Source organism: Thunnus albacares, chromosome 6, assembly GCF_914725855.1.
Source record: "Thunnus albacares chromosome 6, fThuAlb1.1, whole genome shotgun sequence".
Classification (NCBI taxonomy): Eukaryota; Metazoa; Chordata; class Actinopteri; order Scombriformes; family Scombridae; genus Thunnus; species Thunnus albacares.
Genome location: NC_058111.1, coordinates 22,264,109 through 22,283,149, shown reverse-complemented (window position 1 = coordinate 22,283,149; position 19,041 = coordinate 22,264,109). Strand labels below are relative to the sequence as shown.

The 19,041-nt window shown below is 39.9% G+C and overlaps 4 protein-coding genes across 8 annotated transcripts in view; 2 read left to right on the top strand and 2 right to left on the bottom strand.

The window, feature by feature from the left end:
- The window catches only part of megf6 (multiple EGF like domains 6), a 61,711-nt gene extending 61,139 nt beyond the window's left edge, over nucleotides 1-572 (bottom strand). For both annotated transcript variants that reach the window (XM_044355003.1, XM_044355006.1), the window contains exon 1: nucleotides 179-572. In XM_044355003.1, coding sequence (XP_044210938.1) covers nucleotides 179-261 — 83 coding nt within the window. In that variant the 5' untranslated portion in view covers nucleotides 262-572. The remainder of the gene's footprint in view (nucleotides 1-178) is intronic.
- Nucleotides 573-6,243: 5,671 nt separating this feature from the next.
- mffa (mitochondrial fission factor a) lies at nucleotides 6,244-13,177 on the top strand. Of its 3 annotated transcripts, XM_044353940.1 has the most exons (8): nucleotides 6,244-6,475; nucleotides 7,346-7,563; nucleotides 8,458-8,627; nucleotides 8,752-8,843; nucleotides 9,675-9,839; nucleotides 11,129-11,185; nucleotides 12,409-12,493; nucleotides 12,599-13,177. In XM_044353940.1, exons 2-8 carry the CDS (start codon nucleotides 7,350-7,352, stop codon nucleotides 12,728-12,730), a joined length of 915 nt encoding a protein of 304 aa, XP_044209875.1. In that variant the 5' UTR covers nucleotides 6,244-6,475; nucleotides 7,346-7,349; the 3' UTR covers nucleotides 12,731-13,177. The 3 variants fall into 3 exon arrangements, with proteins under 3 accessions (XP_044209875.1, XP_044209876.1, XP_044209877.1); XM_044353941.1 differs by lacking the exon at nucleotides 9,675-9,839 and having other exon boundaries at nucleotides 6,247-6,475; XM_044353942.1 differs by lacking the exons at nucleotides 9,675-9,839; nucleotides 11,129-11,185 and having other exon boundaries at nucleotides 6,249-6,475.
- A 2-nt stretch (nucleotides 13,178-13,179) lies between these two features.
- Nucleotides 13,180-16,443, bottom strand: dnaaf1 (dynein axonemal assembly factor 1). 2 transcript variants are annotated; one of them, XM_044353937.1, is made up of 3 exons: nucleotides 16,284-16,443; nucleotides 14,676-15,625; nucleotides 13,180-14,589 (listed from the first exon to the last, which is right to left on the bottom strand). In XM_044353937.1, exons 2-3 carry the CDS (start codon nucleotides 15,586-15,588, stop codon nucleotides 13,676-13,678), a joined length of 1,827 nt encoding a protein of 608 aa, XP_044209872.1. In that variant the 5' UTR covers nucleotides 15,589-15,625; nucleotides 16,284-16,443; the 3' UTR covers nucleotides 13,180-13,675. The 2 variants fall into 2 exon arrangements, with proteins under 2 accessions (XP_044209872.1, XP_044209871.1); XM_044353936.1 differs by lacking the exon at nucleotides 16,284-16,443 and having other exon boundaries at nucleotides 14,676-15,788.
- Nucleotides 15,834-18,849, top strand: mrpl44 (mitochondrial ribosomal protein L44). The gene is made up of 4 exons (XM_044353939.1): nucleotides 15,834-16,062; nucleotides 17,270-17,738; nucleotides 17,892-18,070; nucleotides 18,304-18,849. Exons 1-4 carry the CDS (start codon nucleotides 15,887-15,889, stop codon nucleotides 18,476-18,478), a joined length of 999 nt encoding a protein of 332 aa, XP_044209874.1. The 5' UTR covers nucleotides 15,834-15,886; the 3' UTR covers nucleotides 18,479-18,849.
- The last annotated feature ends 192 nt before the right edge of the window (nucleotides 18,850-19,041 follow it).

The following is a 19,041-nucleotide window of genomic DNA, read 5'->3' as shown; positions in this document are numbered from 1 at the left end:
ATAAAACTTAGACTATGCCTTAAAAATCATAGTACTTTGCTTCAGTCTTGTGTTAAAACATGTAAACGTAAAACTTTCTCCTTCATCCGATTCATTAATAAACTCGAATGTATTTAAAAAAAAACAAAAAAAAAAAAAAAAACAAGGGAGACGATCTAAATTCCAAAACTTTACTTACATGCCAAGTTGCAGCTCCAAAGATGATGCGATGTGCATAGTGCTGAATGATATCACACACAAAATGAAAATATCTGGGGACATAATTTCTGCCAGTTAGGACGCGGAGAGAAGTAGTCAGTCGGCGCAGCCTCTGTGTCCATCAAATGAAGAGCATCCTGACATGAATGGAAGTCCGTTTTAAGACATGACTCAAAAGTTGGCTGTTTGTCTTGCAGTGCTATTTCCACTGATCCAGACGTGATTTCCCGTTTACTGGGTGGGCAGATGAGGGTCGACTTGTCTCATGTCAATCGCAGCTCTTGAATGGCTTCGGGTAAATGCACCACCCACAGTCACTGAGGGGCCAGCTCCCAAAACCCCCAGCGACACTGACCTGGACATGTGGGCGACTATTTCAACACGGCCAGTCATGCTTTTATCATGTCCGGGATAAATATAAAATGCGACAAAATGTAGGCTTATAGTTGTTTAAGTGGAAATTCGCACTGGAAGTTTTATTTGAAATGTATTGAGAAATTCTGATCCCTTTGTGTATGAAAATGGGAGTGGATTAAGCATTCTATAAATATTAGAAACACCTTTAAGAAGCCTATAACGCAGCCCAATATGTACCAAAATGACATCGAGAATAGGCAAATACATGATTTTATTGCATTTAATTATTCAATTGATCCAACTTAAGGAAATTAAGGAAAACTTATGGAAAACAAAAACAGATGCATAATTGTTTTTGTACTTTTTAGGTAGTTGGTAAGTAACCCTACAAAACCTGAATAATATGTACATTATGAGCATCCACGAGGCCTATATAGCCTAAAATATGAGACATGAAAATAAAAATAATAAAAATAAAAATAGATATTATACACAGGCAGCAAGCAGTATTGCATATGATACATCGTATACTAATATTGTATAGTATATATAGTAATAGTAACAGTAATTAAGAGTAGGCTATATTACATTGTATTATTGAAATTTGATAGGTTAGATACTAAAGAAATTAAATTATATTATATTGGCCACCTTGTACATCCAACCATAAAGATAACCTATATAAACTTGATCCAAGCAGTATATCCATATCTTACCCAGTATAACCATACCCAGATATTTTAGGGTGTAATAATGATAATAATAATAATAATCATAATCATAATCATAATCATAATCATAATCATAATCATAATGTTTTTAAAATAATACTAAAAATAATACTAAACAAATACAATAGGGTTCCAGTGGCTTCGCTTCTTGGACCCCTAAAAAGCTTGTTTAAATTTGTAGCCACAAACAAATCCTCATGAAAAAATACTGACGCCATACTGACGCAGACACTATAATTTCCTTGAAACAAAACATTCAGGTTATCTAAACATGGATGTTTAACTGTGGGAGATGTCAAGTCACCAGGGTAGGCAGGTGTCTTCAAAATGGTGTTTGTGTACTTGTCTGTAAAGAGTCCAAAAGCCCAGATGAGTCTGCTTTGCATCACAAGTCTGCTGGGCCAAAAGGCTTTGGATCCTTGCAGGTCAAGAGCCGGGCAACTTCACTTTAATCCTCCACTGCTGCTTCGTGTTCTTCAGCAATCTGAATGACAGCTTCATAGCCAAGCTATGATGTCTTTTAAAGACTGTAAAACATAGAGGTAAGCTTTTGTAGAATAGGTTACACTTAACAAGATTTTAATTACCTATTGTAACAAACTTTTAAATACATCTTAATAGCAATCTTAGCCATCACAGGGAAAATGCAAGTTAAAAGAATATAAAGGAAATAGGATGTGATGTAAAAACATTGATGAGCAGTACCTTTTGAACAGACTCCAGCGATGTTGTTTTCTCCTGATATTCAACTGTGAACATATAGTAAATGTGAATAGGACAGCCAAGGTGGTGGTGAAGTCAGGTCTCCATTAACAGCATCTATTTGGTTGTACACAGGATCTCAGGTTCGGGTTCTCCTGATGAGTAAAGTAATATGTCTTTATAACTTTCTTCATCTTCATTTTCTGGCTGGTTAGCTGTAGTTTATTTTTTCTCCACCATTTAGCCATTATGTACAGTGTTCGATCATGTATTGAGGTTTACTTAAAGTTGCATTCATTGAACTTAGTATGCTGCATAGGGCTGCAAGACAAGCATATCTTGCAAAAAGAAAAGAGAGGTAATACATCTTGATAAACTATAATGCAAGTCTGGATAACAGTTTATTTTGCAGTTATTACTTTTTTTTACAATAGTCAGACCTTTCAGATCTTTAAATGGGAATATGCAAGTTTATTAGTTCTCATGTTTTATAGTTATCAGAGGAGGAAGAGAGAGGGAAAATTGTGAATCTCCCATCAGCCAACTGTCCAGAACAGACAAGGAAAAAGTGAGGCAATTTCATACCTGAGTCAATGGATACAACTCCCATAGAACTCCCACGAGAGCTTCAACCTAACCCTTCCAACATTGATAGAGAGAATATTGTCAGTGTAGATGTACAGCAACCGAGAGCATTCTCAACGCCACAGAGAGTAGCGAGCAGTAGAGAAGAAAGAAAGCAAGAGAAGAGAGAAAACAAAGTTGTGCAGTAAAATGCACAAAATGAAAAGAGAAATGGAAACTGCCAAAAGTGCATTTGAAAAATTATGAAAGTGCACACAAAGATGCAGAAGGCAAATTCTACAACTGAAGGGAACAGATCAAGGATTGCAAAGAAATTGGCCATCCAAAGAAAAGAGAGTTGTTGTCTTCTGCTGAGATGAGAACAGTCGCTTATTGCCAGGAAGAAAGGATACAGTCACAAAAAAACAAAAACAAACAACAGGAGTGTGTGTTAGTTAAACCCTTGACTGAACTCATTCTGCAGTATAATTCTGAAATGCAAAATTCCCACAGGCTGTCTGACAGACAGTTTGTTCAATATTGTCCTTTCTTTATAACACAGCCAAAAGTACCAAACAGGAACACTTGTGCATGCTTGGACCATGAGAATGTCAAACTCTTGACTGAAAAAAATGCAGGAGAAAGGTCTTCTGAAAACTGCTAGCATTTCTTAGCTGTTTTCCTCAAGCGTGTGCAGTCCAGATAACAAGTCTGGCATGCTTTGTTCTGTACCGCGGCAACTTTTTTTTTTTTTTTTTAAAGTACCTAGTAACAACTTTAGATACTTTTAACATTTATTTGGAACCTTTTACAACTTTTGAAAAGTGACTCAAACGCTAAAATGAACACATTTTCCCTCACACACAAAAACAATTTTCTTTGTCACACACTCAGTCTATGGCTACATCCACACTAATATGTTTTCATTTTAAAAACACATAACTTTTGCTACGTTTATGCCTAACGTCCACACCACCCTGGAATTTTCAAATCCATAAAATGGAAAGTGAAAACGCTGCTGACCCCATTTTAGTTTGAAAACTCCAGGATTGTATTCTAGACTATGTCCACACTAATATGTCTATGACTAATATCTCAATCCACACAAGCCTTTTAGCACCGTTTCAAAAGTAATCTCTGTCCATATTAACACACCTGAAAACGCATGTCACATGACCATTCACACACACTAGGAATGCGTGTGCAGGTGTAAGCAGCTCAGCTCAATAGCCAGTTATAGGCAGCAGCAGCAATCATTGTTGGATGACTGCAGTAGCAGTAGCATGTGTTTGAGATGAAGATGGCGTATGTTATAAAATGTTGGTACACATGACAGATAATAAACTGGGCATGGTGCTAAGTTTAATAGAATTTGGGATACTGGCCAACTTCTTTCAGTGTCCGTTCTAAAACCAGGAAATGACCCCTCAGATGCTTCTAGCTACTGTCCTATTGCCATAACTTCCCGTTTATGTAAAATCATGGAACAAATGGTCACAGAGAGATTAACATTTTTCCTAGAAAGTAAAGCTCTTTTGTCTCCCTATCAAAGTGGGTTCTGTAGGGGTCAGAATACAGTGGACTCTGTATTGTGCTTAAAATCAAAATCAGGAAAGCAGAGATGAACAAGGAAGTACTGATAGCTGTCTTCTTTTATGTGGAAAAGGCAAATGATATGCTTTGGAAAGAAGGGCTGCGTATTAAGTTGAAGTTATTGGGAATTGGCAGTAGAGCATACTGTATAATTGGGTTATGGACTTTTTATTTGACAGGAAAATACAAGTAAGAGTAGGTGCAGAATACTCCAGTGTATTTACAGTGGAAATGGAACTCTGCAAGGTAGTATATGTAATCCGTTCTCATTCAACATAATGATCAATGACATCTTCTCTCAGGTTGAACAAATTTGAGGAAAATCTTTGCACAAGGATGAGAAGGGCTCTGTGGATAAGAGGCCGCAATGTATCTTAAGTCAATAAGAAAATGCAAGCTGTAATAGTTGAAGTGGGAAAATGGGCAAGTAAACGAGGAGACAAACCATCTGCAGCAAAAACACAAGTAATTTGTTTCTCAAGTTGGCCTAAAATCGCATCCATCTCCTTAAAATTGTATGAAAAACCTCTTGGGCAAGTAAAAGCAATTAGATTTCTTAAGGTTTGCTTTGGGAAAAGCTCACATGGAGTGTTCATTTGGATAAAGTTAAGAACAAATGTAAAAAGGTCATCAATAAACCTCATTGTTTGTCAGGACAGGAGAGAGAAGCAAGTAGAGCATCGCTACAAAATATATATTGGGCACTCATGAGATCTGTCTTTGACTATGGGTGGGTAGCTTGCATGTCAGCAGCAGAATCAACATCTCCAGTGTCAGCGATACAAGTGGAAATGGGAGAAATACCTTTATGGATCAGAAGAGTGAAGTTAATGCTGGCGTACTGGGTTAATCTCCAGAGGCAATGTGATACACATCCTGCCAAGAGTGTTTAAATAGACTGCTGGGAACATAATGAGACTCAAGATTTGGGTGGATTGGTGATGCAAAGGCAGAAAACATATGATTATATCAATTACAGTACAGCCCCACAGTTTCAATTTCTTGCTTGACTCCCTGATTATTCACCTTGCCAAGTAAAGACCTCAACATACAGCAAGAATTGAAGGACAAGTCAGAGCAACTTCCAGTATGGCGCATAGTCCAAAACTAATTTGATCAGCATTTTTCACACTCATATTCACAGATGGCTCCAAAGATCCTGAGACAGGGTGTGAAGGTGCAGCAGTATATATCCCAGTGAGTGAGTCATATATTAAGAAAACGGTATCAGACCATTTGTCAGTATATACCACAGAGCTATTGGCAGTATTATTGGCCCTGCGGTGGATAGAGGAGATGGAAATAAATAACACCGTTATTGCATCTGACAGCTTTTAAGCACTAACAAGCATAAAATCTGGCAGATTGTCATTTGGAACAGATACTGTCAATAAAATATTCCTTATAATGTACAGGATGGAAATTACGGGTATATCTATGTGCTTCATTTGGGTTCCTGCTCATGTTGGTGTGGAAGGAAATGAGCAGGTGGATATTCTGACCAAAGAAGCACTCAGAATTAAGCATGAAGACCTACAAGTTCCATTAAGCAAAGCTGAAGTTAAGACATTCATTCGGACACATGCACAATCAGTATGGCAGGAGTATTGGGATGGTAATGAAACTGGAATACATCTATATTATATACAATGACATGCTGGTGCCAGGAGGATGGCGGGCTGGAAACGAGGGGAAGAAAACGTCATCACTCGTCTGAGAATAGGTCACACAGGTCTCAACCATTCATTATACATAATAGGCAAGCACCAAACTGGAAAATGCACACACACTGTAGCCAACCAGAAACAGTCAAACATGGACTACTTCATTGTAGAAAATGCAATATCAAGAGAAATCACCTTCTTCAGGCACTAACAAAGGGAAAAAACATGACTTTTCATTGTAAGGTCTCTTGAGAAAGACAACAGGCAAGATATACTGTGACATTATTAAGTTTTTAAAAGAAACTGATTTAACTAAAAAAATCTACAGTTCTTTTTAAATTTCCTGCATAATCGCTTGTTCCATATTCCAGTCCAGTTGGTGGCGGTAATGTGCCTCTAAGCTGGTTTGCCAATCGCCAATAAACACTAAAGAAGCAGAGGGGGGGAGAACTTCCCCCTTAAAATTAGTTGGCATTGACAACACAGAGGAGTAAGAGAGGTGGTCCCTCTCTCACATCAACGCAGGGAGATGACTGACAGCTACATCATCTGTAACACTTATACTTAACTGCCTCCATACGGAGAATATTTTAGAGGTTTTCATATCCTTCAGAGCATTAGCCCGCGGAGAGCCAACGTTAGCTAACCTCAACAACAAACCAAACGGTAAGAAACTGCAGCTAGCGCGCTAGCTTGAAATGGCGCTAAGCTAATGTGTTGTTGAGTTAGCAGTGATGTTTATACAGTCTTTGTGTTAAACACAACTGACTTTAGGGTTTTAGTTAACGTTAGACCTCCTTGCGGTCACTTGAAACACAAAACTACAATGCTACTAATAACTGTAAATACCGGAAGATGTTAGTTAGGTATTATAGCTGTTGTACCAACATCATCGTTCATATTAGCATGAACAAGTACAGTCAGGATTGCTGTCCAACTAGTTAATAGTCTGCCTTTTGTCCCTCTACAAAGTCAGGAGACACTGTTACCATCATATGATAGTGTCATGAGTTTTTTCCCATCTCTTACCCTGACTACAGCTCTAAGGTTGCACCAGGTCATTCTCATTATCTGTCAGTATCAGATCTGAGAAGAAAATTTTATGATGCATGTCTGGTAGCTACTTTTAAATAAAGTGTGCCTGGAGATATGCAGCATAATAAGGTCAACAAGAGTGAAAGTGAAACTATTATAATAGGGATCTCTCACAATGGCATGTTCTTGAAAAGTTGGTGAAAAATGTTGATCACTTTTTCACAAAGTGCGATATGACATCCTCAGATATCTTCTTTTATCTCAAACAACATTCCACAACCAAAAGATATTCACTTTACTATCACAGAGGACTAAAGAAACCAGGAAATATTCACATTTGAGAAGCTAGAATCAGAATTTGGACATTTTTTCCTTAAACTCAAAACGATTAATAGATTATCAAAATAGTTGGCGATTTATTTAATAGTTTGCAACTAATTGACTAATCATTGCAGCTGTACTTCTGTGTTATTGACGAGCTGAACAAATAATTTTACACAGTCAAATGAACGGAGCAGCATTCCCCTCCCCCACGGCAGAGATGGCGGAGATGAACCGTATCCAGTACGAACTTGAGTACACCGAGGGAATTAGCCAGAGGATGCGCATCCCTGAGATGCTCAAAGTGGCCCCTCAAGCCCATGAGGACCCTAGTCTTGGGTCACAGGAGCTTCTCCACAGTGTCATAATGCAGGTCCCTGAGAGAATTGTGATAGCAGGTTGGTATGCTGTAAAATGTTCTGTTCATATTCTGTTTTCTGTGTTGCTCAAAGTCCTTTATAACAAACATCTAATTCTGCGTGTCATTGGTGGCTGCCAGCTGACTGTAATTTAGCTATTCTGTGGCTTTCTTACAGTCATTGACTGATACTAGATATCCTTCTGTCAGTGGCTCAGGACTTTGTCCAAGCTGCCCTAGAGGCCCATTTATTGATCAGCATTAGAATCATCTCAATTATTTATTATTTACAATTAAACAAAAATGAAGGTTCACTATACAAAATATGAAAGTTTTCATAAGTCATGTTTCACCTTAAGCGATTAAATCACGGTATATTGTTTAAACCTGCAGTGAGGAACTTTTACATATAAATGAACGTCCGTTACATTCAAGCGTTTGCCAAACAAGTTCACACAATGCTGATTGAATTGAACTAAGCCTATCACCGCCAGATAAATCTCTCTGTATTTCAAACTACCCAAGTTTTTAACCTGGTGTCAGGTTTGACATTCCCGCGCTGGCCTAGCTGGCTAACTCCCGGTTAGCTCCCTGCTAACTTGAATGGGGATAAAATCAATTAATCATGCAGCTCTTCTAGACTTTCAAAATGTTATCAGCCCAAATGGATCAAATTCTGATAGTGAAACGAGTCATTTTGCAGGGGTTGTGTGACACTCAAAACAATTTATCCACCATTTTACAGCCACAACACTAGTGACAGAGTAGGTTACGGCGGAGCCTATGACGTAAGCACGCGTTGACAGTGTTTTTGTAATTACTCTCACTGCCAGAGGGGGGAGACAAAAGTCCCGCACTCCAGCTTGAAATTAAGTGAAGTAGAAATTGCATCAATCTCTCATATGAAACTACAATTCTCACCTTCCTTTACCAGGAGACAGTAGTGACCCTCAGTTTACCAGACCCAGAGACCTGGATTTAATCCAGTCAACACCTCTAGAGACCCTGTCACTGAAGACTCCACCCAGAGTCCTCACCCTCAGTGAGAGACCTCTAGACTTCATGGAGGAGGAGCAACGGGCAGCTCCAGAAAGTGAGGAGGTGGTAAGTGAAAAAGCAATAAATCATGTCATACTAAGGACACTACATAAAATCCACTCATTGACCAGAATCACTTCCTTACAGGAAACCATAGCCTGAATAAATAAGTTGCCACTATTTCTTGTAGTTGCGGCCCCAAGGACGATTGCGCCGAGAACGCTCAGCCAGTGAGAACGCAGCTGGTCGTCATAATAGTCAGCTGATGCGCAATGATTCCACGTGAGTATTGGCGTGGACGTGCTATTGTTAGTGTGGTACTAGATCCATCTTATCTCCTGTATGCAGTATCATGTTGCATCCTTCTTCTGGTTCTATATTTTCATCTTTCCCTGTGTCTCTGTGTTAGCTTGCTGTCTGTTGTGACTGGCTTGTTAGCTGTTTTGTTGAAAGAATTTTTTCTGCTTTCAGTATTAATGCAGATTCCAGCTGTTTTTGTCACTGACACTAATCCATTAACACCATGATTTTAAACTATTAATATAGTCCCTAATCTTGATTTGATCGCAGATACTATTTAATAGCAGGATGTTTGGAAAAGAAAGGGAAAAAAATAGTTATTTATTATATGACTGCACTTCAAGACCTCCCCCCTCTCTCAACAACACTGTAAGACACAATACAAAACACTATAGAGAACCGTTAAAGGGAAGTTGTGATGCAGGCTTTACATTTTTCATACAGAGCTGTTCAGATTTCAAGCATACCAGGATTGGCTTTACTTCTTAACTGTTTTTTTCACAAATCAAAATTTTAATCATTTGTTCGCCCATGCCTGTAGTCTGCATTTCGTTTTCCATTAGTTTTTTGTTGGGTACATTATATGTTAGTAAATCCCTGTTACTGGATGGCAGGTTCAGTCTCCAGCTGTTGTTGCAACATTGCTTTCATTTACTTTCAATCGATTTGTGATTTTTACAAAGTCAGAAAAGTTGAGGATAGTTTCGTTTCCTCATTTCTCTCCCTCTCCTCATTCCTTCCCCTCTTTCCTCTTTTGTCTTTTTCCTCTTGTTTTCTCTGAATTGGCTGCTCTTAATGGTGGGCACTGAGCAGTGCGACCCTGTCCCCTTCATCCACTGTGCACCCTTGCCCCCCTCTCACCGTGGCCGAAGAAGAACACAACGTGTACAACGCTAGCGGTGTTTTATCTTTCATCCAGTCCACTACACGTCGGGCTTACCAGCAGGTCCTTGAGGTCTTGGATGAGAACCCTCGCAGGTGACCTCCCAGTCATCCATTTTGCTAGGGCTGTGAAAATAGCACTTCTGCTCTGTACATTGTTCAGAGATTTAGAGCTAGCAGGATATTTTTTACAGGTCAGTGTGTCAGATGAAGATGAAGTAAGTCATCTTTTTATAGTTTGAACAACTTTGACTCACTAAAAATTGTTCAGAAGGGACAATACAGACTGCATCAGCTGTCCTAACCTTTGGAGAGTCTCACTGAATCTACAGTGCTTTGATTTCTGCACTTCAGTGCCCTGTGTTTAGGGAAAGGGGGGTTTCATGCGGTGTTTCTGAAATGTTGTTAGGCCTTCAGTGATGTTAGAAGCTTGGGACTGTTCATGTAGGAGACTCAAGCATTATGTGACCATTTTCCAACTGACTATTTCTAACCTCAGTAACAATATTTATACAGTATGTATTAATCAAAGTAAAATGTAGCCAAGTTTATAAGTTTATCGTGTGTACCTTTCCAGTCTGTGGGTTTGGTCAAGGCATCACTGCTAGATACATTTCAGCTTTGTAGTAACTACTGAAGAACTGAATGACAGTGTCATGTAGTCCTTTAGTGGTGGTGGGAATTGCCTGACTAATGTAAGTTGTACAGGGACTTGCCCAACACTCCAAATTTAGATTTTGCTGAGTTTGTTGGAAGCCAATGATTGAAAATTGTTTTGTTTTTTTAGGAAGAACAAAGATGCAGTGATGCTGTATAAAAAATAGGCTCAGATGAAGTGAATTAGCACTGACCGCATGTTTTTCCTTTGACTTACTCACTAAACCCTGCAGAATAGTGACGCCAGGGTGCATCCAACTTCACAAATGCCCATGGGTCAGGAGAAAGTCTATAACAAACTAAACAATGGCAAATTAAACTGATGGAGTGTGCGGAGCATATCAATTAATTTCTAAGGTTTTATATCTGAGCATAAAGAACTTTAAAATACCCATATATTTCATCTTACACCTTCCTCATGGTGTCACAACTGTTAAAACCTTTGACTGTTTGATCTTCTTGAGGAAGGCACGATGTGAAAGCAGACACACTTCAGAAGTTTGATTTGCAAAACCTTCCTCCACATCTGGCAGCTGGAATGTATTTTTTTGATCTGTTTCGGAAGGAAATTGGATGTTTATAAAAGATAGCATTCGAGGGATATGTCAGTTGCGTGTGCATGTATGCAACAGAGTACCGTGCATGTATGCAACACAGTACCATGTGTATGTTGTTCTATCTCTCTTATTTTTCCCTTTTCTCAACCCCGTCTTTCCCCACCTCTTTAGCAAACCATCACTGAGAGGGGGGTCGGCTTCGAGCTCCAACCCCCTGCATGAATCCAGGTAACTTCACCTGGCACTTCAATCTTGATTCTATCCCTCTTTCCTTCTCTTCATCCTTTCCTACCTCTCATTCTCATTTCAGGCCAAGAAATAGGATTTAGTTTTGGAAAAAAAAACAAACATATATATAAACAGAGTGTGATTTGTGAAAAAAATCAGAGGGGGGATGTTTTTGAAACGTTTTTATTCATGAAAATGAATCAGAACCACATTGGGCCTATATAGACTATGAAGCATATTAGGCTATTGCTTGCAGCTGGTACAGTAATATTTTTTGAATAATTATGAACTTTAATAAAACAATTAGAATATTTGAACTTGACCACTGCATTTGCAGGAATATTTCAATCCATTTTTTAAATTTAATTCATCAAGTAGTGTGATATTTTCACTCTCAGTGATGTGATGTCAAGTTCATGTCTTATCCTTTCCTCATCCGGATGTGTAGAAGATGTGATCATATAAAACAAAACAAAAGGTTAAATGTTAATTTAACATGCCAGAATTAAGTCCCCAAACGCTCCTTTCAGTACTGTGGATAAAGCCACTCAGCCAGACATGACATTACACTTAATGTCATTCTTGCAAGCCACTGTTTAACTCAGCTCTATGCACAGCACGCAACAAACTTCCATATTGAATTGAAAATAATCACAACATGCAATAGCACAACATGCTGTCATCATAAAAATAAATAGGCTACAGTATATCCCTACTTGTCTGACTAAGAAAACTTTGATGACAGAGTTCTGTCTTCTATATGTTTTCCTGTGGAGTGGTCATCCGTGATGTGTCGCCCCTCTTTTACCCACATCTCTGCAAATCTCCAAGCAGTAAAGGAGACAACCTCTGGTCCACTTTCTGCATCATCACATAGCCTAGACATGGTGTCATCTCATTGTCAAGTCCATTTCCATTTCTTGCAGTGCTTTGCTTAGATTATTTTTAAATAGCCTATTTTTATTTTAGATGGCTTATATGGTCTGTGGGTGAAGCAGCATGAATCACTATGAGGGGAATAAATTTTTGTCCCCACTGGGGATAAAAATAACTCAGATACAGATAACAGATGCAGGGATATATAGACCAGAGGGGGGGAAATCCCCACCATCCCCCCCAGCAAATCACACCCTGTGTATATATATATGTGTGTGTTAATTATACAATCTGTTAATTGCTAAGTGAATTATTTTGTTCTTAAAAATAACTGTTCTCATTTTAAGACTTGCACTATCAACATATGAAGCCACGCTGGACGGGGGACCTGATGACATGACTGTGGTTGATGCAGCAACACTCCGACGTCAGGTCAGTTTTTCACATCCACAGTATCTATTTTGTGGTACGAGACCTGATCTCAGAACCATTGTGACTGAGAAAACTTTTTTTTTTTCTTTTTTTTCTTACCTATAGCTCATCAAGCTGAACCGAAGACTCCAACTTTTGGAGGAGGAGAACAAGGAGCGAGCAAAGCGGGAGATGATCCTGTACTCAGTCACTGTAGCTTTCTGGCTCGTCAACACCTGGGTGTGGTTGCGACGTTAAGAGCCGGGTCTCTATTTCTGCCAACGCCATGGCAGGAGAACGTACTATACCTTATTATATGTGTCAAATGATAGCTACCCGCTGCACTCAGTCTGTGTGACGAAGATCCTGACGTGCACTAGACCTGTCGCACACGGCTGATTTTTGTGATTTCATTTATTTAATACATACACAGTTTTATTTTTTTACTCTTCTGTTCATTATGTCTGTTCTGTTTTCTCATGTTTTGTTTTTATTACAAATCCTCTTGCTTGATGCTAAGCATGACTTGTAAATATTTGTTGCTTTGGGAAGAAGTCATTCAGAGATACGGTATAGCTTAGTTTATCAAAACAGAAAATGGAACTGCATTGTGGGGGTGTAACTGAAGTTGAAAATTGAATGCAGACAGAGTAATATGTGGAACACAGAACTAGGAAATGTAATAAAGTTTAGTAAAACCATACATATGAACTGTTGTCCTATATTTTTATTGATGCATTAAATGAAATACACATATCACCATAAACTTGCTGCTATGTGAAGAGGGAACACACTGTATCTTTCACACATTAGCCTAACGCTGTCTGAAACTGAACTTTCCTTTTTCAGTTTTTATTTAGTTATATTTTTATTGTTAAAAAATATTTATAATCTAGTTATTAACATTTGTGTTATCCTAATATAAAGGATTTTTCCAAAAGAAAACCTTGACCAGATCAAGTCAACTGACCACCAAATAAAGAAAATGGTTATGAACTTCTTAAACACAACTATGCTAGACAATGAACTCAAACTACTGTATTTGTTAATAACAGCTAAATATTAATTTTTAAAATGAAAAGCTTTGCCCTGATTGGGCCCTCTATGGTCTGACTTGGCCAGACTTTTGGCCGTCAGCATAAAGTAGTAGTATATTTGAAGCTGTCTCTGGTGAGAGACTAGGCTTATCTTACAAAACTGCTCTCATTCTAGTTCTTCAATCAGGCAGCGTGGTGGAGAGGATATTTGATTTGTTTTGAACTCTCCCGCTGGTTCAAAAATCAATGGCTCAAGGGTGTCCCCATGCTCTGGATACACCAATGATGAAGAACTGTTAGCAGATGATTTATTGCAGCCACTCATGAAGAACAGTGAATTTTTGTCTGGACCAAAATAAGGGGTGCTCTCGCCCTGATTCCCAGTTGGCTCGTCCTCATCGCTGCCTCCTGATATGACCACTATTTTCGGTTTGAACACTTGCTGAGACGAGAACATTGCAGTGAGGTCTTCTGTGTCCACATCATCCAGATCAGGCAGATCATCAATAAGCAGTGAGCGAGGTGGTGGAAGGTGAATGGTTTCCAGCTGCTCTGCGTCTCCTAGTTCTGTCACCAGTGGCCCAGGACCATGTGCTCTTATGACCTCATCTGCTTCAGGAGGAACTGCGCTGACCGATGGACTCTGTTTCTTCTCGTGTTTCTCACTCTTTAGCTCCACCATGCTTGCCTGCGCTCTCTCTGCTTCATTGTCCACAAGCTGGATTCTACATGACTGGTTTTGTTGCTGGTTATCTTCCACTTGCTCTTTCTCTAACACCTCTCCTGCTGTGCTTTCTTCCTGTCTTGCTGTCTGCTCTGGATTCATTGTCTCATTCTCTTCCCTCACAGATTGCTTTATCTGTTTGTCATCTTCATCTAACCTCTCTCTCTCTGACCCTTCACCCAGCTGCTCTGCTTCTACATGTTCATTGCTTGGCTTCTGTTTGTCAGGTCCCTGCATTGTCTGACTCTGTAAGAACTCCTCATGGGCGTCCAGGGTGTCCTGCACAAAAGCTTGGATTTTCTCTCCTTGCAGTTCCTCACATGGAGTCTCTGGAGTGGTGAAAGCCTCAGCATCTCCTTTAACGAAACATATCAGGCTGTTAAAAGCAGCAAATTCATATCTGTGTGCATGTGAGTGGAGAGAAGTACAAAACTATGCTCACCTTTCTCCAGTAGTTCTCTTAGGCGCCGTCTCTCCTGGGCTTCCTTTCGAATCATTGCCATGGCATCCAAGCTGTCCTGGATTTTCCTCCTCTCTCGTGTTTCCCATTGCTCCCTCTCTTTGCGCTCCTCTTCAAGCCCTCCAAGCGCCCACGCCTCTGCGCATGCCCTGTCTTTGGGGAATACAGGGCGATCATCAAGGAAGGTGAGCTGCTTGAGGTGCACAATCATGGTTTTCCTGTAGTTGGGAATTTTTTTCAGCACTTCATTTCCCATTAGATTTAGGACTCGCAGTTCTGGCATGGCCTCAAGTACAGAGAGAATCTCAGGGTCATTTAACAGGTTGTGAGACATATCCAGCACACTGATGGACAGACACTGACTCAGGTGCTTTATGTCCTCAACTGTCTCCAGCTTGTTATGGGCAATCTGCAGAGTGCTCAGGTCAGGAAGGCAGGATATATTCTCTATGGTGTGTATGTAGTTGTTGGAGACATTCAGGGTGCAGAGCTTTTGCAGAGTTTCAAGGTTTTCCAGCTTGTCTATGAGGTTCTGCTGGAGGAACAAGCAACGCAGATCAGTTTGGGCATTCAGGTTCTCAATGCGATTAAGCCCATTGCTTTCCAGCCAAAGACACTTCAGTCCTGTGTACTCCTCTAAGTTCTCAATGGTGGAGAAACCTTTGAAATGCAGATACAATGTGTCATTCAGGCAAGGTGTTATGTAAAGTTTGTTCTGCTTACAATGGTCCTTCAAAAATTTCTTGGTCATTCGTGGCCCTGATTGTTTTCCACTTTTCTCTTGGGGTGGGCTTTGCCGTTTTTCGTCATTTTCTGTGTTTTCTTGAGCTTCTTCCCGTATTATGACATCCACGCCACCTTTGGGAGAAGTTCTTTCGGCGTCTCCAACTTCCATTTGAGTTGCTGTCACCTCTTCATCTCCCACTGTTTCACTGAATCCAGCAGAGGACATGGCCAAAAATGAAAAACAAATTAACAAGTAACGTTAGGAGTAAAAGAAATAACCTATACTTGGTTTGTATATGTTTATGGCAGTTTGTAAGTTGTAGCAGTCCAGTAAATTTCAGCCAGCAGTTCGCTCCTTTTGCTAACGTTAGTTACCGCTTATGTTTGTTTCCATGGTAACGCTTGTTCCGGATATTGTTTCTTGTTCCGCGTCGGACCGTTTAAGTTGTTGCACTCAGTGAGTCAACATGGCGTCGGGGTACATACTAAATCGTGGTGCGCTAACATTAGGGATTCACTGCCAGCGTGTTTGCAGGAATATCACGGTCACACAGGTTAGAGAGAAAAAGCGATGGATGAGAGCGTACACATTCCTCATGGCAAAGAAGTTAAAGCTTGAAGGACCTCCGCCACCGAAGCCACGGTGAGGCTAACGCTAGCTAACACAAGTTTTCTAGAGAGCACCTCAAGGCCATTCATGTTTTTGATATATAAGTCACTGTGTCTTGTAAGCTTGATATAGAAAACACTGTAGTAACATTACATATACTGTTCACACAGACCTGTTTAGCAGCGTCTGTTGTTACCATTCTCACAGCTTTTTTTTTTTTTTACACTGAAACAAGGCGAATATCTAGAAATCACCTGCACAGACAGAAGATGTGAGTCTGGTCGCTTCTCTCCCAAATGAGCTTCTCACATCAACATACGACGCTGAATTTAGCTTCCGATTCGGGTTTAAGGGGGGAAGTTAATGGAAGCATTAATATTGGTATTTAGCGGCTGATTCTCTGGTTTTTCACCACTTGTGAAAAAGTGAAAAACTACTATATTTAGACTTGTCAAACCTGGACACGATTACCAAGGAGACTCCAGAGACTCATTAAAACACAGTTGCAGATTTGCGAAAACTGAAAAAAGGGCGATTCCACTGCTTTTTCCCTATCCAGACCACATTAGACCAGGTCCAGATAAAAAAATCTCACTGTACTTAGGCTGGTCAAATCTGGACTAGATTATTATTATCATTATTATTATTATTGTTGTTGTTGTTGTTATTATTATTAAAATTTGACAAGTAGGCCTATAAATATAGTGGGATTTTTGGGGGGGGGGGGGTGGGGGGGTGAAGGGCAATGAAATCGCCCTTTTTTCTGTTTTCATAAGCAAAATAAAGGTTTAAACAGCATTAAGGCTTTTGCTACGATGTCTCATACCTTTTTAAAAAAGAAACGGAGAATCAGCTGCTACATATCAATATTTATGTTTCCCTTAACCTTCCCTATAACCCTGAATTGGAACCTAACTTCAGCGTCTAGTGACAGAAACAAGCCATTGCATTTGCCATTGAGTAAAATCTTGAAAATCCAGATCAGTCAGTAGAAACTTTGCTGGCTATTTGTCCAAATGTCTTCTGTACTAATTCATCATAAATAAGAATGTCTGTGCATACCCGCTATGGTCACTGCTCAAACACAGATGTACACTTAATGTAAACAATGATTTTCATAAATGCAAAAGCCACAGCTCAGAATTTGTGGAAGACAACTGAAATGTCCCTTCTGTAAGGTGGTGACCAGGAAATAAGCACAATAAGCACTGAATTAACTCCATGTTTGAATTTATTTCAGCTCTCTACATCCTAACTGGGATTACCATGCAGAAGTACAGGCTTTCAGCACCCGCCTTCACGAGAACTTCTCCCTGCAGCTACTGAAAGCAGCCTTTGTTAACCCCTGTTACCTGCAGGCGGAGCAAGAGAGGAGGAAGGCTTTGGGCGTGGACTCTGAGCTCACTGCTCTTGTTTTGGAAGATAATATTCAGCTGAGTGCAAAGGGAGCAGATTTCACCAAAAGCTTCCTGACTGATTGGTGCAGGGCCAGCTTCCCAAGCCTGCCAAGTGAGGGGGTGCAGAGTATCGTAGGGCACCTCACTAGTTCGGCAGTTGTGACCAATGTGGCGAGAAACCTTGGCATTGAAGATCTTACCATGAGTGCAGCATTCCCTGTCCCTGATGATGTGCTTCATTCTACATTCATGGCAGTGATCGGAGCTCTACAGGAGAGCAGTGGAGCAGAGCGAACAGGATTTTTCCTCAGGGTGAGAGTCTTGCTGCACATTTGCACTTGCATTAAAAAAATTCTCATGTGTCTGTTCACTTGGCTCTATTGTCTGTACTACCCCCCACCCCCCAAAATGACTTAGTACAATATTTTTCTTCTCACTCACCTCCACCTCCCCTTCTCCCCCCAGGACTTCCTGGTCTCTCAGCTGATAGGAAAGGACTTGTTTGATATGTGGACAGTGGTTAATCCCATGGGGCTACTAATGGAGGAGCTTTCTAAGAGGAAAATAGTTCTTCCGGAGCCCCGCCTCATCAGATCTGCTGGGGCCAGCACCGTCCTCCCCCTCTACTTTGTTGGCTTGTACAGGTATGTGTGCTGTAATGATTGCTGTTATTCAAAGTAAGTATTCTTTTTTCCTAAATGAAGGTATAAATCAGAGCCCATGTGGTCTAATGATTGTGTTACATCATCAACAACATTCTCTTTGAGGTTGTAGGGATATGCAAATCATTTGTAATACACTTCATAGTTAACTGCTTATGTGTTATTTGCCTGTTTATATTTATTTTTTGTATCTTTTCACCTATGTATGGATTCAGCGATAAGAAGCTCCTCGCTCAGGGTCCAGGAGAGACACTTCTTGCAGCAGAGGAAGAGGCAGCTCGCGTGGCCCTGCGGAAACTTTACGGCTTTTCTGAGAACCATCTACCCTTTGACTTCTCTCCACAGCAGCAGCATGAGCAGCCATTAATTCAATCAGTAAGCAGCAATTAACGAGTTGCTGCAAAGAAAGTGAAGGTCACCATCTACCTTGTTAAATATTAGTCCAGAAATGTACTTGTTTGGATCCATTCTGTTGCCCTAAATATTTAAATGACAGTTTGACTAGACAAAGGACTGCAAAATCAGCCATATTGTCCAAACAATAAGCAATTAAATAAAGCAATCCAGGCATTCTTCATTAATTTGATAATGTGTTCAAAAGTCAACTTGTCCTGGTCACCCTGGGTAATTACCGACAGTTTCAGCAGCCCGTTATATCTTGTTGTCCTTGTAAATAATACAGTTGCCATTTGGGTTACTTGGTATTCTGTTATATTATGTTGCTCATCTGTAATAAAATATTCATAAGTACGTGGACATCATGACGTTATTAATGTGTGTTTCTTTGAATCAAAGCTATTTTCTTCCATGTCATTTTGTACCCTGTATTTGAAATGACTTGCTATCTAGATGTGTTCCAGCATTCTACACCGTACATTACTCGAGCTCCATTTGTAGGTTAATAGAAGAAGTGCTTCCATTTAAATTTTTAAGTAGTTCATGTGTTTAAATGT